Source organism: Haliaeetus albicilla, chromosome 16, assembly GCF_947461875.1.
Source record: "Haliaeetus albicilla chromosome 16, bHalAlb1.1, whole genome shotgun sequence".
Taxonomy (NCBI): domain Eukaryota; kingdom Metazoa; phylum Chordata; class Aves; order Accipitriformes; family Accipitridae; genus Haliaeetus; species Haliaeetus albicilla.
This window is the reverse complement of record NC_091498.1, coordinates 178,600-205,912: the sequence shown is the minus strand read 5'-3', so window position 1 is coordinate 205,912 and position 27,313 is coordinate 178,600. Positions and strand designations below refer to the sequence as shown.

General features: G+C 43.6%; 2 protein-coding genes and 1 long non-coding RNA gene across 6 annotated transcripts; 1 reads left to right on the top strand and 2 right to left on the bottom strand.

Moving 5' to 3' along the window:
* Positions 1 to 1,769: 1,769 nt before the first annotated feature.
* Positions 1,770 to 7,336, bottom strand: MYCBP (MYC binding protein). 2 transcript variants are annotated; one of them, XM_069802814.1, is made up of 5 exons: positions 7,202 to 7,336; positions 6,926 to 6,998; positions 5,073 to 5,121; positions 4,198 to 4,327; positions 1,770 to 3,252 (listed from the first exon to the last, which is right to left on the bottom strand). In XM_069802814.1, the coding sequence occupies exons 1-5, from the start codon at positions 7,214 to 7,216 to the stop codon at positions 3,226 to 3,228; spliced, it is 294 nt and encodes a 97-aa protein (XP_069658915.1). In that variant the 5' UTR covers positions 7,217 to 7,336; the 3' UTR covers positions 1,770 to 3,225. The 2 variants fall into 2 exon arrangements, with proteins under 2 accessions (XP_069658915.1, XP_069658914.1); XM_069802813.1 differs by having other exon boundaries at positions 1,770 to 1,863.
* LOC138689166 (uncharacterized) lies at positions 7,290 to 20,623 on the top strand. 2 transcript variants are annotated; one of them, XR_011328016.1, is made up of 5 exons: positions 7,338 to 7,487; positions 11,710 to 11,874; positions 17,141 to 17,219; positions 17,683 to 19,310; positions 19,350 to 20,623. It is a non-coding gene; the product is annotated as an uncharacterized lncRNA (long non-coding RNA). The 2 variants fall into 2 exon arrangements; XR_011328017.1 differs by lacking the exons at positions 17,141 to 17,219; positions 17,683 to 19,310; positions 19,350 to 20,623 and having other exon boundaries at positions 7,290 to 7,487; positions 11,710 to 13,406.
* On the bottom strand, positions 10,766 to 17,707 carry GJA9 (gap junction protein alpha 9). 2 transcript variants are annotated; one of them, XM_069802810.1, is made up of 2 exons: positions 17,600 to 17,707; positions 10,766 to 12,337 (listed from the first exon to the last, which is right to left on the bottom strand). In XM_069802810.1, exon 2 carries the CDS (start codon positions 12,314 to 12,316, stop codon positions 10,766 to 10,768), a length of 1,551 nt encoding a protein of 516 aa, XP_069658911.1. In that variant the 5' UTR covers positions 12,317 to 12,337; positions 17,600 to 17,707. The 2 variants fall into 2 exon arrangements, with proteins under 2 accessions (XP_069658911.1, XP_009926462.1); XM_009928160.2 differs by lacking the exon at positions 17,600 to 17,707 and adding an exon at positions 13,656 to 13,762.
* Positions 20,624 to 27,313: the final 6,690 nt, after the last annotated feature.

Below are 27,313 nucleotides of genomic sequence, written 5' to 3'. Positions count from 1 at the left end.
TGAAGAGCCCGTCCCCCTTCCTTTCCCAGCCAACGTTATCTGCCAAGCGAGGTTCCTCGCGTTCATCAAATAGTCAGGAATTTTCTGCTGGCATCGCTCATGCGGCTTAGCCAGTAGTGGTTATTTCCTTACAATCCTCCTTTAAGGCTCACAAGACCGAACTCTTTCTAGAGGGAAGCAAATACAGTTACGAAAAGCATAAGCGTGGACCACTGCCCTCACAGCCGATGTCTCAGCAAAGGAGTCCTTTGTGCCCCGTGATGACCTCGACAAAACACCTTACCTGCCTGCCGCTTCTTTGGCGAGATGTGCCTCAAACAGCATTTATTTCTGTCTTCCTCCAATCACATTACTTGCAGCACATGTTCAGCTGTATGATGCATTTTCTACAGCATTATCCTCTCCCTATTTCCACCTGCTGCAAATTGGTGCTAGGTGTATGTTCTAACTCACAAGTGAGCTTTCTTCTCTCCCTCGTTGCAGAAGGTGGGGCGTTTTTTCTGTCTGGGTTTTTTTCAGGGTTTTGTTTGCTTGTTCAGGGTGGGGTTTTTTGTTGTTGTTTTACTGATTTAACACAGTATTTTCCCCTCATTTACCTCTCTTCTGGTCTCTTTAGATCAATAATAGGTACAGTAGTAAGGTAAGCAACTATTACATTCATTAGCCCTTGATTTCAGTTTGTACATTGCCTTTAACAAAAGTTGTGATCCATCCTACCGTGCCCATAAGACAAGCTGCAAAACCCATCCTAGAAACAGAGAAGTTATGTATTAGATCTACTGGCTATTAGTTTAAGACAGCTACTGCACTTTTTCCCTCCCCTTCCTTTGTTTTTCCTGTCATCAGCTGCCTTTAAACTACCTGCTTTTAGGATAGGAGACAGATGCAGCTCTTTAAAACTTTTTTTTTTTTTTTAGAAGGCCAATTCTGCATTCCAGAAGAATTGTGAAGCCAACTCAGGGAAACAGGGGCCATAGAACATAGAGGTGAAATTAGAAATCACAAGTCACACACCCACCCCTCTTGTATTTTCTGCCCTGCCTAAATTTTCTTTTCCCAGTTAGATGAATCAGAAAGCAGAACCCTCTGCATTGTACTCTTACATGTGCCACTCTAACTACCCAGAACATCTATTACAAGTAAGAATTTTGTACTCTGTTCAGAACTGCCCAGGAAGTATCTGGATCAACTTTCCAAGGCCCGGTTTCTGAAACAGGATCGGAGACATGAACTGCATGGAAATAGGTACACCTCATGCAAATTAAAAAGTGTAAGTTCAGTTTGCATCTCCAACATTGTGCTATGTCCATCACTTAACATAATTATACTCACCCCTTTTGTGTCCCTCTGAGTAGACAGTTACCCTATCAGCTTCAGTAGAAGCCTAACCTCAGTTCTGAGCACCAACTTAGAACATACCTTGGAGGTCCTGCTTTAGTTTACAGTGGTCCATCTGTGTCATGTCACCCCCACCAGTTAAAATAAAACCAAGAGAGAGATCAGCAGCTTAACAGGACCATTGACCACAATATGAAATTTACACAGAGTTGGCAGGCACAGTTATTTACAAGTTAATCATAACTATCAGCTTTTCTTAAATACAGAAACCAAGGAAGTTGGTCAGTATGCTTAAACTCTTCAGCTGCTGCTGCAGCTGCACAAGAATAGCTGTACACTCATACTGCATTTTTTTCTTTCTTTAAGATCATAAGGTAACAAAGTAGACATGCAGAGTTCACACACACACAAAAAAAAAAAAAGGACTACAGTTCTCAGGAAGCCCTTTATTAAGTCAAGGCATTAAAGGAGAAACTACTGTTATTCACCATGCTTCTCATCTTGAGGTGGTTCATACTGAGCCAGCTGTGGATTTAAAGAGAGGAATTTAGTTAGCTGCAACATTCAGAGACACTTTCTACATTAAGAAATGTAGGAAAACGTTTGGTCTTGAAGTGTTCCATTTACTTTGTGCATTTTAATCCATCACTGATATTTATGCAAGTCCATTTTCGAGTCAGGCAACAAAGTAACCCTTCCCTCAAAACATCAATTTGCCACATTGTATAATCATGCAGCTATGACAAGGGAGCTTTCTAAACACACTTTCAAGCATATAGATCTTGCCCTTAGTTTTTGCCTGTTTCTTGTTCTAGGTCTTATTAAGTACTTTTCATCTCAAATAGCAACTGATAAAGATCAGTGCCTTATAAGCTTTGATTTCACTGAAATATGATTAAATGAAACAGTCATTCTCATAGCAACAGTACCCAAACTAATGTTCCCTGTAATCATTCTAGCTTTCATTATTCTTTGTGGAGAGTATGGCCTAAGCAACTATGAGCTAAAGTATGACCTTTACGTGTAAAGTTATTTCCAAAGAAACATATGAAGGTGTTTACTTGACCTCAGTTACATTAAAGGTAAGCTCAAGCTTCAAAACAGTTCAATCATTAGGACTGAGTCTCTGAAATACGCCAGTTTAGTTTCCTCAGTTAAGATTCTTCCCCTCTCCCGCAAATTGCAGAGTAGGTTGAAAATAAGCAAAGTACATAAAGTTAATACCCATGTGTTCCTCGTAGCAACACTAAGTTACAGCAATCACTATGCCACTAACAAGAACCACTGTTCTTGTAGATTTTACCACAGAAGATGGCCAGTATACAATCCAAAGTCAGGGTTTTTTTTCCACAAAGGGCCTAACTACTGACTTCCTGTCCCCTGCCCCACCCAAATACCTGACATTCTGACCAATAAATGTAAGGAAAAGAACAGATCTTCACAGATGAATGCAAGGGAAGACCACCATCTATTTGGACATGATTCAAGTTACCAATAAATGCACAGTTAAAGACATGTATTTTATGCTACTGGACTGAAAAAAAAAAGCGCTAAACAGTAATGTTCTCCCTGCATTCTGTCTGTGTGAACTTCTACAGTGTCAGAATGACAGGCAGAAGACGGTAGGGAAAAGAAAGGGAAAAAGCAAAAACATTAATACTGGAAAACACACAAAGCAAGAGTTATCATTTGAAGGCTGAAGAAGGTGAAAGCACAAATAAACCCATGGTTATGGAAAGGCTTACTTTCCTGGAACAAGTTTTGACTTCTTTAAAAGAGTTCTTTAAACAAAGACCCAGGTTACTCTGCTTTCATGTGTCTACTTACTATCAGTTGCATTTTTAAGTCGGCTACACCAAGTGAACTGCTGGTCTATTGCTACTCCCCCTAAAATTCTGCTCTTTGCCATATTTCCTAGTAAGAAATAACAAATGTAGCTGTAAGGACGCACAGTGGCTAACAGAGGAGGAGGACAATTACTAGGACAGCAAGAGGGCACTCCAGACAAGAAATACAAAGGCGTAACACCCAAGAATCCCTTCTCCCAGGACTAAGGCGGGGTGGTTGTCGCCCAGTAAAAAAAAAAACACATAGGGATGTTCACATATAACAACAGCCATCCTCTTCCACCAAACTCATGGAAACCTGTAGCGGCACATAAGCTACTAGCTTATTAAGGTTTCCTTCAGTGTTGTTAGGTTTACAGTGCTCTCTCATAAGGGGAAGTTGTTCACATCTCAGAGCTGTTTCAGACAGTCTGCAGACCCATTAAAGAATGGCTCTGCCCTAGCCAGCACGTCAGATCCACTGTTGTTGCAGATAAAGGAATACCAGGGCTGTTTTTGCCCAAAAGTGCAAATTACTGTTCCACATAGACACGAGTGCCTCCATTGGTAACATCCTGCCACGTGCAAGTCTGTGCCAGGTCACACAAACTAATATATAATATTCCTCCTTCAGTTTGCCTTTTGAAAGCCTTTATAATAGATACATGAGTTTTTTTTCTTTTTTCAAAACTCTTGTGGAAGCATGAGCTACATAATATCAGACAACTTAAAACACATCCAGACAGGACTGAATGAAGACATGGGATTAGCCTCAATAACGTACACATTCACTAAATAAATAAAGTCCCTAGTTTAGCAACACTATTCTATGTTACAGAACACAATAAGTGTCCCATCAAAAAAAAAAATCTTTACTATGATGAATTCCATTAGCATTCCTCAGCCATGAGGCTAAACAATGCAACAACATTTATCAGTTACTCTAATGGAAGAAAGTTAGCTGTATTCTAAGTATTAAAGTATTCTTCTTGTGTAATATGGAACTACTGAGGAACACTAAGTAGACTTTTACCTTGGTTTTCAGTTTTTTATTTTCTTCCAACACAGCTTCATATTTTTCTTTCATCTCTGCCACTTCCAAGCGAAGTGCCTCTATTTCTGGATTCTCAGGAGCTGAAACTCCCAGATGATGCTTCAGAAAGCTGATATTTAGATGTTAAGTATTTCTTCAGTTAGACAGCATAACCACACTTTAGTTTTAACACTTATGATGAAGTTAGTGCTGCAATACACGTGACCAAAATTGCATTAAACCACTTAAGATTACCAGAGTGTTTTCTATCCTACAGCATGAAGATACAAAAATAACAAAGCTTTTCAAGTTCATTGGTATATTAAAAAACCCCCAAAACCCCAAAATAAGACATCAGTACACACAGGACTAATTCACATGTTTTACTACACCCTCCTCTTCTTTTCCTCTCTTAAACACAGAAGTTTTGAAGAGTTAAAAGGAATAACCAAAAAAATAGAAGCAATAGCCCAAAAGAGAGGCTACTTAAAAACAGCAAGAAACAAAAGACATTAATTTTCTTCCCCTCTCATATTATTGGGGGGGGGGAGGGGTGGGGAAGGAAGCATGAAGAAGCTGACTTCAGAAGCCACAGATATTATAAGTACTCAAATCTAATGCTGCAGGTCTATGACATTCTGTAATGCCCTATAACTTAACTTCAGAATTGCTGGCATACTGATACGCACAGTTCTCTTTCATCCTACCAGACTTTGTTAGTTTGTAAGAACGCAATTATTACCTAAATTGCATCCTTAAAAGTCATGTTCTCAACGCAAGTCTTCTAAATGAGCCTCTCCACCTACAAGTCAGAAGCACTACTGCTGTTTCACGTGAAGTCTCTGCAAACAATTCACAGAGGAGAAAAAGGATACTCCAGTGCACTATTTGGTTTCTCTGGCTCTTCATATAAGGCTACCAACACTGCAAATAGAAAATATTCAACAATTGCAAGAAGTTCACGCAACTCTAAGTTTTTAAAACATGTACCAACAGTCAGAAGGCATACAAGTTGCATGCTGCATTTGTAGCGCATTTTTCTGCTTAACAAGATTTTCACCTATATACTTTGGTGTAAAGAATAGGTCTGCTGTACAGGCGGGAACAGAGCATCCCACCCAGTTACAGCTAGACAGAAGTTTTGTTTATCCCCTAACCATAGTCTTTGGCTATTCTAGCACAGAACACAAAACAGCCTAGACAATTTTTACATATTCCACACACAATCCTAATATTGGCTTTCATCAGCAAAATTGAAATTCTAACTATTTTGAGACTCTCCCTTCATAAACCATTACTTCCAGTTAAGCTACATCTTTGAACCACAGGACACCATCAGCACTTCCATAACTTTCAATACAAAAGCAAGCCTCCATTAAACACCTACAGTTGCAAAAATAAATGGCTACCGTCAGAGTAGGTGACACTGATAATCTTTACAGATGAGGGCTCTAGCAGCCAAAAGAGTGCCAGGGAGGTCAGGCACAAGCAGCAGTACCCCGACAGCTTAAATGAAACTAGCCATACACATACCAACTCTGTATCTGGAGAACTCAGTCACACAGATACTCGGGAAGTTCCCAAACATAACCACTCACCCCTCACCCCAGGGGCACATACATGACTATAGCAGATGTCTGCTTTCATAAATACTTTGAAGCCCTTCTCCCAGTTTCAGATGTCCAAACTGCACAGCCAAATTGGTTTTAAGCTAAGCACCTAAGTTAAAAACAAAATTAGGATGCCATGCTGCTTGGAAGACTTGTTTTGCCATCCGATAGGACGCTTCATATTACAATAGAAAGAATACAAGTGGTACCCACACACCAGGCCAAGAGTCTTAGTGCAGCACGTATTCACTTGACATCCTAGATCTGCTGCTCCCTCTTCAAACAGCATGTTTTTCAAGCAGTAATATTAAAAGGCTTTCTCCACATACTATTGGAAGGCTCTCAAAAAGACTTCAGAAGGATTTAAGAGACGCCAAGCCATACAGAAAGCCAAAGTATGCATCAAGTTCAGCATCATCATCTTCCCCATTCATATACAGATAGTCACTCTCCCAAAACTTACAGGTTCATTAGTTTGAGAAGCACCAAGCTCTACTCAAGAAAGGGTCTTTTTAAATAGACTGTTTTTAAGAGCACATTTACTGTTATTTTGTCTCAAGCATTTGCTTTCTCTGGACAGCTCTGGCCAAATAACAGCCCCCAAGAAGTTCAGCTGTTTCCAAAAGCAAGCACAGAGAAAAGCACTTTGGCCGAGTAAGAGAGATCTCACACACCACGGAAGGGGAAAGGAACCGCCTTCCTGCCCCTTACGTGTCTCTACCACTCCTGTTCCACACACGCCTCTAGCAATCGACCCACGCGCAACGAACGCGCGAACTGCCAGCAAGGAGTGAACGCACGGTGGTTCACAGGCCACGTTTCCAGAGAGGCCCCCTGCCCCCCGCTAGCGCGCACCGCCTCGCCGCCCGGCTCCGACTCCATTTCCACTGCCGCACCAAGTCGTCCGGGCGAGTTCCGCTGCCGGCCGCCACGCAGACTGAGGAGAAAGAGCGACCGGCTCGCCGAGGCGGGGAGCCGGCGCAGAGCGCCGAGGCAGCCCGAGGGGCGGCCGCACCACAGCCGTGCCAGGGCGGCAGCTGCGCCGCGGGAGCGGGACGCCCCAAGGGGAACGGCCCCCGCCCGCAGAAGCGCCCGAAGAGCCGCCGCCGGAGACTTACCCTTGGTGAGCGTGTCCAGCACCCCCGACTTCTCCAGGTACCGGCGGAACTGCTCCCGCTTGGAGTCCGCGGCCTGAGGGAGGACGCCCACACGGTCAGATCGGCGGCGACCCCCCCCCCCAGCTACGGCGGCGGCTCGTGGGGGCAGGCCGGCCCCCCTCTCCGCCGCGGAGGCGGCACGAAGGGCCAAGCCGGCACCAGTCCACGGCCTGCCCCTCCGCGCAGACGGCACGGTAAGCCGCACCAACCCCACGCCGCCGGCTCGCTCCCTCCTACCTTGTAATGCGCCATCTAACCTTCAGCGCGCCTGCACCCGGCCTCGCGCCTGCGCCCTACTCTTTTACGGCGCGAGGGCTTCCCAGCGGTTACCACAGCGACGGGACAGCAGCAACGCCCTCGGCCTCGCCCCGCGCGGGCGGGCGTCTGCCGCCGTCGCAGCTGCATCTCGCCGCGCTCCTCTTGAGGGGGTCCGCGCCGCCCAAAGAAAGGCCGAAGCCGGCGCTGCGGCCCCTGCCTCAGCAGCTCTGGCCGTTGTCCCGCTCCGCCCTGCGCTCTTCACCAGGTACAGAAGTGCGTTTCGGACTCGGCGGGTCCGGGGCTCGCCGCCGCCGGCCGGGCCGGGCCGGGCCGGGCCGCACCGCCGGCCGGCCGGGGGGCGGCTGCGACGGTCGGCCCCCGGGTCCCCCCAGTGAGAGGGCGCGCTGCCGCAGCGGGAGTCACCCGGAGGGCGGGGCGGTGGCCCGCGTCCCGTCGTGAGGGACGTCTGGCATTCACTGTGCCTGCGGGCGGCGAGGTGCCGCTGCGCCTGGGCAGCGCGGCTTTCCGTCAGATCGGGTAACTGTGGTGCTGGTGGCTTGAGCGGGAACGGGAGCGGACTGAAAAATCGCGGGAGGAGAAAGTTGCAGCAAGCTGCAGCTGCAGAGCTGCCTACCCAAGGGGCTCCGAGGGGTTACATGCGGTGAAACCTTCGCGTCGAAAAGAAAGTCTTTTGCCTTAGCCTGGTTTAAAAACCGGAAGCCGTTATACCGGCTTATTTTTGTGAAAAGCTGCGGTACCTGCTGACCGATAAAATCTATTGATTATAAAAATAAATAAAAGAAACAACCGAATAATCTTGCACCTGCAATGTTAGGGTCTTTCCACACTTTTTCTGCGCGCTCTTCTGCAACATCTTCAATTTTCACTGGAATTAAGTTAAGCTTTTCTGTTGGCAAGGTGCTGTGATGAAATAGAATGCTTGACCCATGTCCACACAACAAAAGTTAATAAAAATCCTCGGTCAGCAGCAGAAAAACAAATTATCTTGTGTTTTGTGTAAAATCAGCTGTGATTTTATGTTATCTTGTCTTGAACCAACAGAAGTGCAAATGTCATATCCCATATGTGAGCATCTAAATGCTAATTTTCTATTATTTAGACAGTGGGAGCGGAGTGCATTAAATACTAGGCTTTCTATTACAGAGACATTAAATGTAAAGCATGCATTAGCACAGTTATCACCCACAGAAACTTATGCATCAAGAAATGCAAGAATTAAAGCCACAGTAGCAGCATTAACTCAGCTAAATCACACTAGACATTTATATACATTCCTGTATATTACACAGTGTTAAATTTTACAGTGTAAGCAGAATTACATAGGGCTGTATTTATGTATACTAGACGTGAGAAGAACAGCTGCTGGAGAGAAATCTACAGTGAACAGTTTTAATAGTATTAATGCATATTTCTTACGTGGACAAATTAATGCTGCTGCTGCAAGCAGAAGAGCCTTTAAGGTTTTCTGGCTCCTTTTTTTCCTAATATTGTACAGCCTTCAGCCAATCTGAAACATGGCTGGCTTGTAAGCATAATGATAATGCCCATTAAGAATTTAATGATGCCGTAACATTGTGACGCTACATCTCACAGATTATTTTCCAGTATGCGTACAGTAAGTCAAATCCACTAGTAAAAAATATACGTGTATACACTAATGCATCCCAGATGTGACCACCTCACTAAGTATTTACAGCCTGTCAGTGCTGTGCAACTCAAGTGAACGTATTTCATTCATAGAAGTCTCGATTACAAATGTAACATAGTATTTTGTTCATCTTTCCCTCCTTTATTACTTAAAGATGTTTCATGGAACTCGCTTTACACTATATGGACTGGAGCAGCAAGTGGATGAATGTCCTTTATTTATTACCCCCATAAAAAGCATAAATGGAAATGCTCCTTCTAAACAATTATAAGCATTCTATGATTTAAAAGTCTGTCAGAATTCGGGGGACAGATGGACCCCGTAGCATCCAGAAAAGGAGTGGTTTTACAGTTTGGTAAACCTTTTACATATTTTTTGACATTGTAACTGAAAGTAGGAAGGTACTACCATTCTTTTCTTTTTTTTTACCATAGTAAGCCTTCTGGTTTGTGAAATCCAAAATTTCTGATTAATACATTTCAGTAACTTGTTTTCTGATTAAAAAAAAAATAAATGCTAGTTTATTAGTGTTACGAGGTTGTGGTTTAACCCCAGCCAGCAACTAAGCACCATGCAGCCACTCACTTACTTCCCCCCCACCCAGTGGGATGGGGGAGAGAATCCGGGGGGGGGAGTAAAACTGGTGGGTTGAGGTAAGAACAGTTTAATAGTACAGAAAGGAAGAAAATAGTAATGATAATAATAATAATAAAATTACAATAATAATAATAAAAGGATTGGAATACACAAAACAAGTGATGCACAATGCAATTGCTCACCACTCGCTGACCGATACCCAGTTAGCTCCCCAGCAGCAATCCACTCCCCAGGCCAACTCCCCCCAGTTTATATACTGGGCATGACATCATATGGTATGGAATATTCCTTTGGCCAGTTTGGGTCAGCTGTGCTGGTTGTGTCCCCTCCCAACTTCTTGTGCCGCTCCAGCCTTCTTGCTGGCTGGGCATGAGAAGCTGAAAAATCCTTGACTTGGTCTAAACACTACTTAGCAACAACTGAAAACATCAGTGCATTATCATCATTCTTCTCATACTGAATCCAAGACATAACACTGTACCAGCTACTAGAAAGAAAATTAACTTTATCCCAGGCAAAACCAGGACATGTGCAAAATTTCAAAATTAAAGCTCACAACTCATTTGTAATTCATGATGCTTTAAAAATGTAATAGTGTATTTAATGGTAATAGTATACGATAAGAGATTCACTCTGTTCTGCTGAGGAAGTCAGTGGTGATACACTGAAAAAAAAAAAGCAGAAGGTGGAGTCAAAGAATTAGTGATACATGTATCAAATGTTTTGTTCTTTTTGTATTTAACAGTTCAAACAGCAGAATATGTTTGACATTCTGCTTTCAGACAGCTATCAAATGTCTGTTTGAATTCTCAGAGAGATTAAGCAGAAACATATTTACCGATAATTAATTTCCCCTGAGAGTGCCAGTGCCATCTTTAGCCTAATGTCATTTACTGTTCTTCGTAAAATAGAATTAGACTGTAAATTTTGTATTCTACCTTTATTCAGTTTAAATAGTACCAGCTGTGATTTTATGCCTGACTTTTCCTAATATGTGGACTTACACAATGTATGTTTTCCTTCTTAGCTGGAAGGGTAGTGTAGAAGTTTATATGCTGAGGTCTAAGCCATCCTTTCGTTACAAAGGAAGTAACGAGACTTTAAAAAGTTACTTAGCTAATATTCAAAGGGCTTTGAATATTTCACTTTTTCTATCTATGTGAAACAGCTGGTTAAAGTTGAACAATTTAGCTACTATTATAGATAGGTCTTGCTTATGTCGCAATGTCCAATAATTATCCCAGCATTGACTAGTGAGATTGACAGATTAACTCACACTATATTTGAAGATCAGTGGGGGCACGCCTGCTGCTGGCATTACTTGACAGCGACAGTCGCCTAGACAGAGAGAAAGGCTTAGGACTATCGCAGTTTCTACTTTGCTTAGATTCTGAGCTCATCTCCTCTGTAGAGTCAGGAGTGTCTGCTCGGCTAGAATTTTCATAAGGAAGTTGGGCTTTGTTTGCACTGAAACTGCTTTGTCTTCTGTTGCTGTTCTTTGGAAGAGAATTTGTTGAAGCTCCTGCACTCTCAACCATTGCTGAGCAGTTCCAAGATGAACCAATTCCATGTTGTCTTCTGATACCAGTAATAGGAAAAGTGGTATTGGGTCGCAGTGAAGTTTGAGATGGCATTTCAGCAAAGCTTCTCAAGCACGTGCTCAAAGCTATATCTGCATTCTGAGTAACAACAAGGAAATGTTTCTTTTCAGCCTCTTTTTGCACATCATGTGCTTCAGTCCCAAGCTTGCCAAGCAAGCCTTCATTATTATTTGTGCTAGTATTTCGAGTCTGATTGTCTGAAGCATTTGTAGCTGGCCTCCTCTTTGGTGATTTATTTTCCTGATTGCGATGGGTGTAATTGCTGCTGCTTTCTGTACAGTTATTTTGCACTGACTGAAACATGGGAGGAGAATTTAGAACCGGGTAGACAGCAGTGTCAGTTTGCTTTTCCATTAAAAAGGTATAACCGCTAAGTGCAGAAGGAAGAGTTTTTTGAGGGGTGGTGGATACTCCCAAAGAAGAGTGCGGTATCACAGAGTATTTCTTAGATTTGTTTACATAGAAATTGTCAGGGTCGTCCTTGTTTTTATTCTGCCCACAGAGTCCCATTTTAATTTTTCGGAATCCTAGGTGGATAATTTCTAGGATATTTAAAAGCAATGATACAGTCGCTATTGATTGCATGAATAATATGAACACTGTCTTTTCTGTTGGTCTAGATACAAAGCAGTCGACTGTGTTTGGACATGGATCTCTCTGACATTTATAAAGGGGATCTAGATGAAAGCCATAAAGAAGATACTGCCCAATCATAAAACCGACTTCCACTGCAGATCTTGTGAAAATATGTATCACATAAGTGCAGAGCAAAGAGCCTCTCAGAGGTGCTTTGTTTAGCTTTCTTTGATCCAATTGCCGGAGTTCTCTCTCCAGTCTTTTCCGATTTTCAGTCATTTCTAATTCAGTGCTTTCAAGTTCCACTCTCACCTGAGCTTTCTTTTTTTGCCTCTCTTTTTCCAAGGCTCTTAGTCTGTATAAGGCATGACCCATATACACCAAGGAAGGGGAAGACACAAATATAACTTGCAAGACCCAGTATCTGATGAGAGAGATGGGAAAGGCCTCATCATAGCACACGTTTCTGCAACCAGGTTGCTCGGTATTGCATATAAATTCTGATTGTTCATCGTTCCAAACATCCTCAGTTGCCACTCCGAGGACAAGCATTCGAAATATGAAGAGGATTGTTAGCCAAATCTTTCCAATAATAGTGGAATGAATGTGGACCTCCTCTAAAATGCCTCCAAGGAAATTCCAGTCTCCCATGGTTAGTCTGCCATTTTAACACTAAAATGTATGGGAGAAAAAAGGTATCAAACATTGTAAAAGCTGCAGTCCTTCCTTAATGCATTACAAAAAAAATGACACTGGGAAAACCCATCGTATCTCACATTGTGACCATGGCAACATGACCCACTGCTCATTGATAATCTGGGTATTATTCTCTCTCATCTACAAGATGGAGAAGTGCATCATCCACCCATGTCTAATTTATCAGTAAAAGACATCCTGATAAGCATATCACTATGAGGTACTAAGCACCCTCAGGTGGCATCAACTCAGTGGAAACTAAGGTGCCTGACTTGTAGGATTTTAAGAGCATTATGCAGTTTGGTTTAACCATCATCTGACAGCAGTGTGAGAGCGGTACATTTATATTTAGGACACTTATGAAGATAGAAGAATATTTCCCTGTCCTCCTTTTCAGATGTTCCGAGCCCCACCTCGCAGCGGAAGTTATGGTAATGTCCAGTTACTGTTTTGCAGCAAAAATTGGTTATACAAAGGAACTCGAGAGGGAATAAGACATCTTGCCCAAATTGCATTGTTAAATTAAAAAATATGTTTAAGCATTTAATTTGGAGCAGGCAATTGCTTTTTGTTTGCGAATGTCAATGATAAACAAATAAAATCACCATAATTGGTCCAGTTTCCACTGATCAATGATACCTGCATTTGAAATACAGAACAGAGTGCCGAAGTGTCAAGTGTTGCTATCTTTGGCTCCGACTCTGTGAAAAATAAATGATTTATGCAAAAATTCTCTATCAGCATTTTCCTAAATGATTATCATCTTGAATACAGATAAACTGGTAATACATGTGTATAATTGCATATCTTGCCTTTCTTTCCTGTGTTTGTTTCTTTCTCCGTTACAGGATACTACATTGTGGACAAGATTTTAATTCCTTTTCAGTGTTTATATTATTGTATACGCTAACAAAAATCTTTTTCTTTTTTATGCACGAGGATAACCAGTACGTCTGTAGATTTACCTTTTCATTGTACGTACAGTACCATTCAATAGAATTTAGTCATATTAAAAACAGAATAATCTGGGGTTTTTTAGGATAAAGGTGGTTTATCGCAGTGTTTTCTGTTCAAATGGGATTCATTTTCACCCTGTAAAACAGGAGTGTTAAGAAATCAAATAGAAGTTGCAGTCTTATAGCTGCAATACCGATGACTATAAAGGAAACTTTATGTTAAGGTAGCCTACTAAACATGAAAATACTCTTGCAAATCAGTGTACAAACAGGCAAGTTAGACATTTTTTAAAGATAAAAAAATTAAAAATAAACAGCAAATTAAAAATAAAACATACCTTTCTTTACAAAAATGTGTAAAATTAAACATCTGCAGCGTCCGATAAAAAGTTACAACCCCTGCCATCTTCTGTCCGTGTGAGTAAATTTCACATTTTAAGCAGATTATTTCACTACAGGAGCAAGTAATGGAGTGCAAGCTTTGCACATTGAATTTATATTTGCTAGGGATGGAGGGAGGAGAAAATCAATCTGTTGTTCAGTCTGATACTGCTCCGAGGATAATTTAGCTATGACCGGTGAAATAATCTCATTAAAAAATCTAGAAATGAAAAATCTGCAGCTCTAAATTCCTTCAGATTATCTTGCCCTTTACCTCCCCAGTACCTTCCAAGTTTTAGGAATGATCTCAGCCTCAGACAAACAGGATAAAAGAAAACTTTCAGATTAAGTTTTAGTTTACATATCTCAGTAGCAGCAAACACTCAGCTTGCCTGTGCAAAAGTGAAGAAGGTAAATCCTCCCAAATACTGTAATTGTAAATTTCTGCAGTCTGTTCTCCTGGAACCGTTTAGCAGCACACTCCTGATGTAAAAACCCAATGGTAGTACTTTTGGCCCCTGCAGACTCACTCCCTTTTCATAGACATCGCCTGTCTTTATATTCTACGATTCTGCACCTCTCATTTATTCTCTTTATGCCATTTTACTTATCATACTGACTTCTTTAAAACAGCCCAGAATGTGGCAACTGTTTTACATAATTTTCCCCATTCATATAATTCAGTAATTCTTTTTAGGAGCAAGTCATTAGCATTCCAGTCTAAGTGTCGGACATACTAAAGGTGTCAGTCATTCTTCTTGCTAGTGATACTTATGTATAGCCTGTAGAAACAGACCAGGTGACACAAGTCCCCTTTTTATCCCAGGCCTTCAGCTACCCCTCCGCATTACCTCAGCAGGAAGAACACTGAGAACAGGCTGAAATATTTTCCAGTATAAAAGAGCACACAAACTGCCTAGTCTCAAAGAACAGGGATTTTCTAGGTGTTTAGGAAGGCAAGGGCCACATATATTAATTGATATAATTGTTCATGGGTTACAACCTACTGTTGTTAACTTTTTCTTTTAAATTCCTCCCTTTCCTATTCCTTTCTTTGCATTAGATGGATCGTTGCAGCAGTCGCCCTGCGACTCGGGTGAATAAATGGGTTTCTTCTACTGAAGAACCCGCTTACTTATGGTAAAAGATTCGATGAAGCTATACACTATACATCCTCGCCATGTCAGCATGTGGCAGAATTAGAAACAGAACCCACAGTTGCACCTTTACTCCACAAACTTACCATTCTTTGTGTCTCCCTAGAGGAGAAAAAAGGTGGAGGCACTGGAACAGAATGAATACTCCCTAGCCTAAATTACCCTTCACTGAGTTTAAAAAAAGAAAAGATTAATGTGAAGAAGGAGAAAGTGAAAGAATGGCAGCGAAAGTTCTACAGGCTAACGGTACATAGAATCATACAATGGTTTGGGTTGGAAGGGACTGTAAAATACCGCCTAGTCCACACCCCCTGCCATGGGCAGGGACATCTTTCACTAGATTGGGTTGCTGAAAGCCCCATCCGACCTGTGTTTGAACACTTCCACTGATGGGGCATTCACAGCTGCTCTGGCAACCTGTTCCAGAGTGTCACCACCCTCATCATAAATAATTTCTTCCTTTGCTTACATAAAAATTCTAAGAGTAAATGCTACCTTTAAAAAGTCCGCCTGGCACTGAGGGATACATGACAGCTTGTAAGCTGAGCTGACGCACACAAAAATTATTTAAGAGACCTTAAAATCTACCTGAATTTTTTTTTGAGCCAGTCAGACAGCTACAGTGTATTATGGGGACCGATGGTAGGCTGGAGAACACCCTTTCAAACACTCTAAACTTCAGGAAATGTCAGCAAAAGACATTGGGGAGAGGAGAGGGAGAGAGATCTCATTGTAGAAAAGGAAAGACTGGCAAAGAAATATGCTTGTTTTGTGTACAAAGATTGTCCTGGAGCCAGCATTATCAGCCCAATGGCCAAGGATACGGCCTTGTTAGGCATGCCTGGTATTAATGTGTAACTCCACTGCCAAGATCAATATGACTTTAGAAGTATATCTAGCACCATAATGCTCTTTTAGATGACTCTCCTCAGCACCCTGCAGAAGTGTATCACCGATCCAGGTGTCCTGTATAGGATAAATAAACTTCCTCTGCTGAGAACTCTAAAAAGCTAATCGTTATCTTTTAATTTTGGTGCTGAGGATCAGTCAATAGGTCACGTCCGATTTCATAGTTAAATGACAGCTTGCCTGGAAGTATTCGATCATTTTGGCAAGCTATAAGTCTACAGCCAGCCATTTCTATTAAGTACTTAAAGCAGGTTTCTAAACATGTCTCCTCTATCGAGTACTTAAAGTACGTTTCTAAAAGTTTTTCTGCTATTGGTGAAAAAAATTCAAAGTCCATTGAAGTGGTCCACAGACCCCTCCAACCCACCTCCCGCAAAGATGTTGAAGCTTTGTTTGAAAATCCTAAGTGTTTGGTAAGACTGAACTACGGTGGCTGGGGATCTACTTGTTCTGTAAAAGATAAATGTTAAGATGAACATTTAACGATCTGCACATAATGTTCTGGGATGCATTATCTCATTTAAAATGGTATTTCAGTCAAATGACAATTTGACAAGGCGGGAGAGAAAATGAATTCAAGCAGCAATGACAATTTTATAGCACCAATGCTGCTCTTTACCTTAGTCCAGACATTTTGCAGATGTGACTATTTACACAAACTGTCATACCAACGCTCAGTGTTTAGTAACAAAATACTTATGTAAGAAGAGAATAGTAATTTTTTTTCCAGGTCTAGAAGCTACTTCACTGGCTCTTCATCAGTGGTGGGTTTCCTGCAAAACATCGCCCAAACTTTAACAACTATATTATATTTTCTTAGCTCGGGGTCAAACACCACAGAAATCATTCAATCGTGGAAATATTCTCTGAAGATCAAGACCTTTTCATTCCTACTCATCAATAATGTGCACTTTATGTGTACAATTGATTTTTATTTTCTACTGTATTTGTCTGACCCACAATGGCCAGCTAGATAACTAGAGGCACAAAAATCAGTGATGTGTCCTACAGGCTTTCTGGGTAACGTGGACTCACTCCCATAGTTTTCTTACAGAGTGAAGTTAGGATCACAAATGATAAACTGCAACAATGAGAAATCTGGACAACTGTACTACTCAGTATTGTCTTTAGGACCACCAAATCCAGCGGTACTGTGTTTGAAGGCAGACCAGAGAATACCATATAAATACTGAGGCACACGCTCTTCACCTTTGTCCGTTTTCTGTGCTGGCTTGTAGATTCACTTTGGATTGCTAAGATATACATGCAAATCAGTAGGTGCAGATCTGTGGTTTTGCTTTCACAAGCAAAATTTCTGAAGATGCCCTGGCAATTATCCAAAAGGTCTAAGGTGTTTTTTTGGTCTTTAAACTTAGATGGCATGCCGTGTTTCCACTTAGGACTTCCCTTTTCCCGCAGAAGTTCTTCACTATATTGAAAAGAGCCTCTTGTAAAGTAAGCAGGATGCTTGTAATCCCCAAATTCTCCATTCTAAGATGTTTACAGAACACTCAGAAAACAGTTTCTTGCTCTTTAAGACCTGACTGTGTAGAAATTTTGTAGATCTGAGGTGGACACTTTTAAATTGCATCCTTACAGCCAAGAAACATCCAACTGGATGAGCCTCAGCATATTAAAAAAAAGGTAGTTGCTTTTCCTTGAAGAGAATTTGAGTGATATGCCAGCTGGTTAGGTAGCTTGGACTGCACATGTTCATTATGTGGATAATAGGCTAAAAATCATAAAAACTATTTCCTCAGCTGAAATGTTTTACCCTTTCCCTGGCCACTCAGTGAGGAATTTTCTGGTTAGTCTTTAGGGTGAGATTTACCGACCTGAGGAAACAGGTTTCGAGGTGCTGTTAGTGACCACAGGAGGAGCGTTCCCATTTGTCATAAATGCTTTTTTCTCTCTTCAGCAGGTACCGGTTTCCTTAAGAAAAGGATTGTTGGTTGTAACAGGTGTCACCGGCTCTGGATGTTTGCCCGTTGATCTGCAAGGACTAAAAAGATCAAGTTATTGTCCCTAATGTGGATGAACTGGTTCTTGTGGGGTTGCGGGTAGATTGGGTGGAAGTGCATTTTAGTTCAATAATTGGGATTGATTCATGCTTACGGTCATGTTAGTACGGTGGCTAAAACCAAGCTTATAAAAAGCAACTGTAATGTGTTCCTGGTGTCCGTCTGCATGTTCTGCTGAGATTCCTATCGAGGGGCAAAACATTTTGATCTCCGAGCAAAAATTCCACAGCTTATCGGTTTCATGCTTACGTTCATGTTAGTATGGTGGCTAAAACCAAGCTTATAAAAAGCAATTGTAATGTGTTCCTGGTGTCTGTCTGCATGTTCTGCTGAGATTCCTATCGAGGGGCAAAACATTTTGAGCTGCGAGCAAAAATTCCACAGCTTATCTGTTTCCTGCTTATATGCGCGTGGGCGTTTATTGTTTAAAATGGAGGGTTCAGAGTTTTTAATTTACCTTTTTTTTTTTTCAGAGGTTGCTGTTGAGGGTTTCTCACTGAGGGCCTTATGGTTCATTACTTTATTTTGTGGGGCTTGGTATTTATCAATCAGTGTTTCCAGTTCAGTCATCTACCGATCATGGCACAGGATTTAAAAATCTAACCTTAACCAAAATTTTTAAACCCCCAACAACGATTTGTGTTCCAAGATTTGCAGTTTATCACTTCTGGATTCAGCATTTAGAGTTTAAGGATTTTGACCTTTCTACTGAACAGGTGACCACAAGCTGTAAGCCCTGAAACCCGCACAGTAGGCTGCGAACCCTTCTTTGCGGTTTGTAACTGTAATGCACTGGGGCTAGTATTTGTTACAATCCCAGTACGAAAGGCACTCGGACTCCATATTGGTTAAATTTCCATTTATTGACATTAACTGTTGTGGTTTAAGCCCAGACGGCAACAAATCACCATGAGGCCGTTTGCTCACTCCTCCCTCCTGGTGGCATGGGGAGGAGAAAATATAATTAAAAGTTCATGGGTCAACACAAGGATGGAGGGATCACTCACCAGTTATGGTCACAGGCAAAAAAACAGACTCAACTTGGGGAAAAAAAAAATAATGAATTTAATTTGTTCCCAGTCAAATCAAAATAAGGATAATGACAAGTAAAACCAAATCTCAAAACACCTTCCCCCTGCCCCTCCCTCCTTCCTGGGCTCAAGTCCTCTCCTGATTTTCTCTCCCTCCTCCACCTCAGCGGCACAGGGGGACGGGGAATGGGGGTTGGGGTCCGTTCATCCCACCTTGTCTCCGCCGCTCCTTCCTCCTCAGGGGAAGGACTTCTCACACTCTTCCCCTGCTCCACCGTGGGGTCCCTCCCATGGGAGACAGTCCTGCACAAACTTCTCCAACGTCAGTCCTTCCCACAGGGTGCAGTTCTTCACGAACTGCTCTAGCGTGGGTCCCTTCCATGGGCTGCAGTCCCTTCAGTCACAGACTGCTCCAGCACAGGCTTTCCCATGGAGTCACAGCCATCTTCGGGTGCAGCCACCTGCCCTGGCATGGGCTCCTCCATGGGCTGCAGGTGGGCATTTGCTCCCCCACTCCCCTCCATGGGCTGCAGGGGGACAGCCTGCCATCTTGTCTCACCATGGGCTGTAGGGGCATCCCCTCCTCCGGCGCACCTCCTCCCCCTCCTTCCTCACTGACCTCGGCATGTGCATAGGTGTTTCTGTCACATTCGACTCCCCTCTCCGCTGCAGGTTTTCCCTTCTTTAATATGTTATCACAGAGGTGCTACCACCATCGTAGATGGGCTCAGCCTGGGCCAGAGCTGGGTCTGACTTGGAGCTGGAGAAGCTTCTAGCAGCTTCTCACAGGAGCCACCCCTGCAGACCAGCTGCCACTACCAAACCCCCACCACACAAACCCAATACACTAATGCTAGAAGGAAAAAGAGCATAGTGTGGATAATCATACATCCCCTCAGATGCTGGGAACCCAGATGTGCAGAATCGGAGGAACCTTTTATTAGGACACAGCATGCAGTCCAGATCCTGTCCCTGGGGAGGATCCACTGACATCTCAGTCTTTAGAGCTCTTACAGTGCTTTTCTAAAAAGAAAATAGTTCTATTAGTCATTTCTACCATCAATCACACAGATGTTTGCATGAGACTCACCCGCTTCACTTTTAGTCAAGGACTCATGGCTGGTGTTAATTGCCAGCGCCAAGTGGGAGCTACCTGCAGGCTCTTTCGTTACCGTTAGCCAGCTAAGTTTATGCTGAGACCTAGGGATACGTGCGGCACAAAGGAGGCCTGACAGCTAAGCCATACAGGCAGCATAGCACAGGCCTGCACCTTCTCACATTAACTGTTACATGGATCACTAACTCCTCAAAGTACAATACTCTTCCAGTTAGGATCACTACAGTAACCTTTCCTTGTGCTGCCCAGCATTCAGCTCTGATCTGAATCTGCGGTTTGATACGGTGCAGGCATGACACGCTCAGGCTGCCAAGGCCGCAGTCGAGCGGAAAGTGGTGAAAATTTCATGCAGGGCTCTAGTCTAGGGCTAGGGCAGAAGTGCAGACAGATGAGATCATGGGTTTTCCTGTCAGATATTGGAACTGAATTCTACCTCTCAAGGAAAAAGCAGGGAGAAGGCTAACAGCTACTCCCTGATTTGACATATCAAGGGCAGCAGCAGGAGCTGACCTTCCTCACTGGCCTGTCAAATGCTGGGCCAGTAATGACTTTTCAGGTGTCACAGAGGAATGGGACATGTACGAGCTCTGAGCCCCTCAGCAGGCTCAGGCCAGGTGTTGTTTACATGGATTAATTACTAAACTGGACTCTGTAATTGTCTGTGACAGTGCCCAAGGGAAGGAGGTTATTCTTTGTGCCTGAGGGAGCAGGGGTTGGTCCCAAGATTTCTCAGACGCCCTTTTCATCCCTGGGCGTTCCTGGAGAACCTCTGTGCTGTCAGCAGGGCTTCAGGGAATTTCCCTTCCATTGTCATGGACATTCAGGGTGGCATTTCCTATCATCCCAGGGACAGCCAGAGCCCATCCAGGCTGTACAAGCATACCAGGCTGCTCCTGCGTTTGCTCACAGCACTCTGAAATGGGCCCACTGTGGCTGGGGCAGCAGGTCCAGGTCTCTGTGGCTGGTGCAGAGGGAGTTTTCACAGAGAAGGCGGACGCCTGCAGGTGATTTCCTGTCGGCCGCACTGAGCTCTGCAGCACGTCTCCGGGACTCTCCCTTCAAGCTTTCAGAAAGCATAGCTCTGCTGCTCTGGCAGGCTCTAGTGGGGCTGATGGTCTTGGCCCTCGTAGTTCTCAACGAACCACAGCTGTTGGCCACGCAGCAGGTGGGATGGGGCTGCCACTACGGGGCAGGTGCTGCGCACAGAATTGGCTGGCTGGGGGCAGCTACTTGGAGGGGGGCAGGGAAGGAAGGGGAGGGGAGAGGCCACCTCTGCACAGTGCCATGACAGGCGGCGGCGGTCTGGGACAACGGAGACGCCAGGCATCGCCCGCTGGGACCGGAGCAGCAGCTGCAACAGCAGAGAAGGTGGGCTAGGGCGAGGGGTTCATGTTCGGGGCTGCAGGTCCGGCATAAGCTGCGGATCCACCCCTGGCAACGCGACACAAGCGGTGGGGATGAGAGAGGGCTCTGGTGGCACACGGGCCCGGGCCCGAGGAGAACCACTCCGGTGCCGCTGCGGGGGGCAAAGTGGCACACCACGGCGAAGGGTGTGCTCACTGGGCCAGGCAGGCACCGAGTGGGGGAAGCCCCGGGGAGCGTCCCGGAGAAGAGGGGACTGAGGCGGCTCGGGGCCGCGCGAGCGACAGGCGTAGGGTGATGCTGAAGAGCGGGGGGAGGAGGAGAGCTGCGACAGTATCGCAGCTGAATAGGCCGGTCCTGGGAATTCCGGGGCTGCGCTCTGGTCTCCGCGGAGCTTCCGGGTCTCACGGGGAGGGAGAGGGAGGAGGAATGCAGACGGCATCACCAAAGGATTAAAAACTTACAGAAGGCAGAGGCGCGCTGCATAGTCTTCCGGCACTGGAGTTCCGGGCTGCCATCTTGCGCCTCGTGGCATGCCGGAAGACTACGTCTCCCGGCACCGCACTGCCGGGCGGCCATTTTGTGCCGTGCCGCATGCCGGGTGGTGTAGTTTTCTGGCGCTGGTGTTCCACTGGCCGGTTTTGTTTTGCTCAGTAGGTGAGACACGAAGTGTGCCAGTACCGTTGTTGCGAAAGTGGGGTCCTTTACCCGGTGTGCGAAACGCCAATATACACACAAAGCAGAGGTATTTTATTCCAATTCATGTTTGCGCAAAGACGGGGGCTAGGTGGTAATCCACAAAGCTAGCGCACCTCATGCCTAAACGGGCAAGCAGTTTATACAGTTCCGTTATACATATTCAATTTCCAAAGCTTTTCCCCAAAACTATTACTGGTAGTTGCTTATCTACCACAGTTTGTATTGGGCTAAAGTTTCCCCGCTTCGAATTAAAGGCACAGTGCTCTCTTATTCTACAGCGCATGCTCAAGGAGGGGGGAGTAAGTCTTTTTGGTCTTGAATTGAGTCGGTGGTCATGATCTGCTCCTGCCACCTTTACCTTTCCTCCAGTTATCAAAGATTTTTGCTGACTTCAAGCCTATTAGCAATTATTCAACTTTTCGGCGCCTCCTGGGGTAGGATGTTCCCTTCTTACCAGTCTTCTAGTTCTTCAGAGGCACAGTCATTAGCAAGGCATGCCTTGTTTATACAAAGGGTATCTTGTTTCACAAGACCTTTGTGGTCTTCTTAGGGTGGCTTAAGTACATCATTTCTTAAGTACATCAACACTACACTGCAGGACACCCATTTTGTTCTATGAGTTACCGAAATCCGGAATAAAACTCCTTAACAGCAATGAGAAGTTAAGAAGCAGGCACTCCTTTATTGCAGCGCTGGGCACACGGGGGATTGCTCCACGTATCGTGTGCACCTGTCTAGTCTAACTGTGCAGGTTAAAAACACACCTGTTATACATATTCACTAAATTTCTAGAAAATGTTATACATAATCATTAACTTTCCGATAAATCATTAGCACATGTAAATGTCTCTTCACGCAGGGGCAGTGAAGCATTCTTAAATGTAACCTTTCTAATAATTGGCCCTTCAGTCACACCATCTTATTCTTATGTTAAAACAATCATTGGTTAATCTCACTTAACTCTACTGATTAGAATCCTTGATAATTAGATCAAGGTGGGAAGGGTAAGGGGTTTCCAAGCAGCAAACTGGTGTCCATAACGGTTTCCTTAGTTTCCTAAAACAAAACACTACAAATCAACAAATCTTTGTCCAAGTTTCTGTGGTTAACTGATTTTAGACAATACTTGAATTCTTATAGTTACGCATAATACATTTTCTAAAGTTCCTAAGTTCCTGTGACTACATTTCAAACTTAACACTGCCATACCTATGCTTCACAATTTTCTACTTCTTAATCAAACCAAACTCTTTTATGTGATTAAATTTTTATTTCTTTACCAGAATATTTGCAACATATGCACCATGCAAGGAGATGTAGTCTTCCATCTCTATACTTCAGGGGTGCCATAGAACTTTGCACCTCATGCTGGGAAGAGCAGCTTTTGGTATAGCCCCCTTTAAACTGTTCTTGTTGTCTCAGATCTACTCCTGAGGCCCTTCTGTTTTCTCTGAGCCTTCTTTTGTTCCTCTGCCCTGCTCAGGATCTCCCTCGTCCTGTTGATACCGAAAAGCCGGTTGAAGAAACTCGCTAAGACTCGTTTTGGAGTTTTAGAAAGCAGGCATTCTTTATTGTGGCGCTGGATGTACAGGAGATAGTTCCACCTAGCATGCATGCCACAGCTTTAGCACTAACAGGTTATATAGAATAACTAATTGCGTATTAATCAGATTAGTATACATATACATAAAAATGATTATAACTGATTATCATAGTACTGCCTACATCCGATCATGTGCAATGAAGGATCCATTTGAGTCAAAGGGCTGCTTTTGCGACCACCGACCCATTTGAAGTTCTTGTTGGCTGTCCTTGAAGTCTTTATTCTTGTCCTTGTTCTTTGATCTTGAAGCTTAATGCAGTTTCAATCACATGTGGTCAGTTTCAGCATTGTTCTCATCTAGCATACAGGAACATCTAGTCATAAGACCAAAGAACTGCAAAACTTATGAATAATTACTAGTTAATCACTTGACTACACTTTTGTAATTATCTCCCTGGCTACCCTTTGTCTATTGTTTCAACCATAATGTTAATATATGATCATTTATCAAATCTCACTTATACAGTTATCTAGCAAACCAGTTTTCACAGAAGGTACAAAATATTAAAACCGTAAAAAGTTGAACAAACCACTTGAAGTGTATGGACATATGCTATCAGTTCCCCCCTTTCTGTTTGAGGCTACTAATTCTTTTATTAGTCTCACCTGAATACAGATCATGTCACAGCTTGTTTAAGACAGCTAAAGGTGACACAGATTATAACAATGATGATAACAATCACAATTACATCTTGCAAAAGCCCAGCTAACCATCCAGTCAGACAAAATCTAAAGTTTTGAAATATTTTGTTTAGCCAAAAACTTTCTATGTTTGATCTCAATTCTCTACTACTTTGAGCTACATGTCTTATTCTGTCTATCTGATGGTTTAAATCATCTGTCACATTTGGTATGTGGATACAACACAAATCATTTGAAAATCCAGTGTACCCCATACTCCATGTTCTTTTAGTAGTAGTAAGTCTAAAGCTAACTGATTTTGCAATGCCATTTTACTAGTAGCCTGTACTTGTACATTGAGTTTATTTAGCCCACTTTGGGTAGCATTAGCTAATGTTTCTAGCTGGAGTGAGAGATTGTGGAGAGTAATTTTATTTTGAAGAGTTGTTAACTGTGGTAAGAATATAGATTCCAATACCCATCCTATTTTGGTTCCAGTACTTGGTGATTGCCAGGAATCATCTTCTCATTTTACCCGATTCCACCGTCGAGGCCGCAAGGGAGATTTCTTCCAGAGAGGGCATAAATTTAATAAGCCTATAAGTCTATTGTCTACTTTTGTCCTTCATGGGAAGGTGAGTGGACCATGTACCATCACTACTCACCCAGACAGTTAATCCTAAACTTTCAACCTGTCCTTTGATACAGTCAATTCCAGGCCAAACTTTCCTTCCATTATTAAGAGGGGACCAAGTATCATTTAAAACATTACTATAATTTCTACAAGCACATCCCCATCTTGGAGCTTTAGCTACTGGATAAAGTCTTTGAACTTCTGGGTCAGAGGAATTACAAGTATAGACTTTCGTACAGTTCCATTTAGGATGTGTGATTTTCTCTGTTTGTCTAGTCCAATCTAAATTTCCATAGATAGTTCTGGCTCTGGGTGGATCTGACAAGGGCCCTCTAACTCCAGTAAATTCCAAACACCATTCTATATTTTGAATATGATCCCAAGTTCCTTTTTGCACTTGTCTCCATGGTTTTGGCAACTGGCAGCCCCAAGGGGCTGTGTGGATTTTTTCCATGGTCTCTCTCCCTGATGTTATTTTTTTCCTCCTCCCTACCTGTCTTGTAGCCCATTAGTGTTTTTTTCCCCCTTCTTTCTCCATGTCTCTCTGTCGGGATCCCAGTCGCTGTTCTTTAATTCCTCTCTCTTCTCTGTAGCCCACCACTGTTTTTTTCCATTCTGCATCGTGCTCTGTCTGGTCTCATGTTCCTACTTACCAATTCCTCCCTCTCTGCCCCGTGGCCAGTTGCTTCTCCCCATTTTACTTCTGCCTCTCTCTCTGTCCGGATCCCTGTCCCTGTTTTTTGAGTTCCCCTCTCTGTGTCCTGTTGTCTGTGCCATCTTTTGCCTTTCTCTGTCTCTCTCTAGCCAGCTCTCTGTCCTTGTTCGCTAATTCCTCCCTCCTGCCCTGTGGCCTGTGTAAGAGTCAGTCAGAAAATCAGCATTGTCTCAACATTGTCATCAGGAACATGAACAGTGCGCTACCTGACAACGGCCTGTTTGTAGCGCAGCGGCCGGTCCCAAGGATGGAATGTGCGGTACAAGGTTCCTGGAAGGTACCTGGCTGGAACCCTTAGAGATAACCGCATAGCTACTGTCAAAAAGGATGCATTGCAACTGTTGCTATAATGTCTATGAAGAAATCATGAACTTTAGACGAACTTTGCTTCATTATAATACCAAAACACACCTCCTGGTTGAAGGCTACCCGCCTCCAAGACTTACCACGCCTTGGACACTGACTCCATGCCTGCGTGATAGCCTCGCTCAAGAAGGGCGGAGATATGATAATTGTATTCTGAGAAGGGTGGAGACTCCTGAGGCAGAGGTGGAGCAAGGTGTGTTACTAAGCATAAAAGATGACTTCTGAACAATGGAAGTTGGAAGCTTCCCCACCAAGGACCACGACGATTGACGACGCAGCATCAGCTGGGCCCGGGACCGTTAGGACGTCGTGAGATCAGCGGTGGTAGCTATAACCTCTCTTTCTCCTCTCTCTAAACTTAACTTTACTTTTCTCCTTTCTTTCACCCATCTCTAACTATCACGTACCTCCTCACAGGCAATACAATAAAGTTTTACTGTGTGACTACTACTATCCCCTTTGGTGTTGGTCACCTTAATTTTGCACTTTCGAGATCGTGGCAAGTGAACCATCACGAGTCCACTGAGTGGACCGTGACAGCCTGTCGCATGTGTCCTTTCTCCATCTCACCGTCTCTGGTTCCCTGGTGACCGTATTTTAGAATTCCTCCGCGCTTCTTTCTGTACACGTTGCTATTTGTCCTGGTTTTGGCTGGGATAGACTTAGTTTTCTTTCTCATAGCCGGTATAGTGTTACATTTTGGATTTAGTATGAGAAGAATGTCGGTAACACACTGATGTTTTCCGTTGTTGCCAAGTATTTATACTAAGTTTAGTCTAAGTCAAGGATTTCTCAGCTTCTCATGCCCAGCCAGCAAGAAGGCTGGAGGGGCACAAGAAGTTGTGAGGGGACGTGGCTGGGAAAGCTGACCCAAACTGGCATTCCATACCACGTGATGTCATGTCCAGTATATAAACTGGGGGGAGTTGGCCTGCGGGGTGGGGGGGGGTGGGGGGGGGGCAGATATCACTGCTTGGGAACTGACTGGGCATCAGTCAGCGAGTGGTGAGCAATTGCATTGTGCATCACTTGCTTTGTACATTCCAATTCTTTTAGTATTATTATTGTAATTTTATTATTGTTATTATTATCATTATTATTTTCTTCCTTACTGTCCTGTTAAGCTGTTCTCATCTCAACCTATGAGTTTTACTCCCCCCCGCCCGATTCTCTCCTCCCGTCCCCCAGGTGGGGAGGAAGTAGGTGAGTGGCTGCGTGGTACTTAGTTGCTGGCTGGGGTTAAACCACAACACTATTCTTTTTGCTCTCCAGCTCTCTTTTTTTTTTTTTGGCTCCATGTCCCTATTTCTTAATTTTTCCCTCTCTGCCCTGTAGCGTGTAGCTATGCGGTTTGGTTTGTGTTGTTCCACCCCGCTGCCA

What these genes read in the sequence shown, in the direction of transcription:
- MYCBP (XM_069802813.1), bottom strand. An exon ending in GCTGGACACGCTCACCAAGG is followed by an intron (nt 5,122 to 6,925) that starts GTAAGTCTCCGG and finishes TTCTATTTGCAG; the next exon opens with TGTTGGTAGCCTTATATGAA. An exon ending in AAACCAAATAGTGCACTGGA is followed by an intron (nt 4,328 to 5,072) that starts GTATCCTTTTTC and finishes TCTAAATATCAG; the next exon opens with CTTTCTGAAGCATCATCTGG.
- GJA9 (XM_069802810.1), bottom strand. Translation starts at nt 12,316, where the DNA reads ATGGGAGACTGGAATTTCCTTGGAGGCATTTTAGAGGAGGTCCACATT.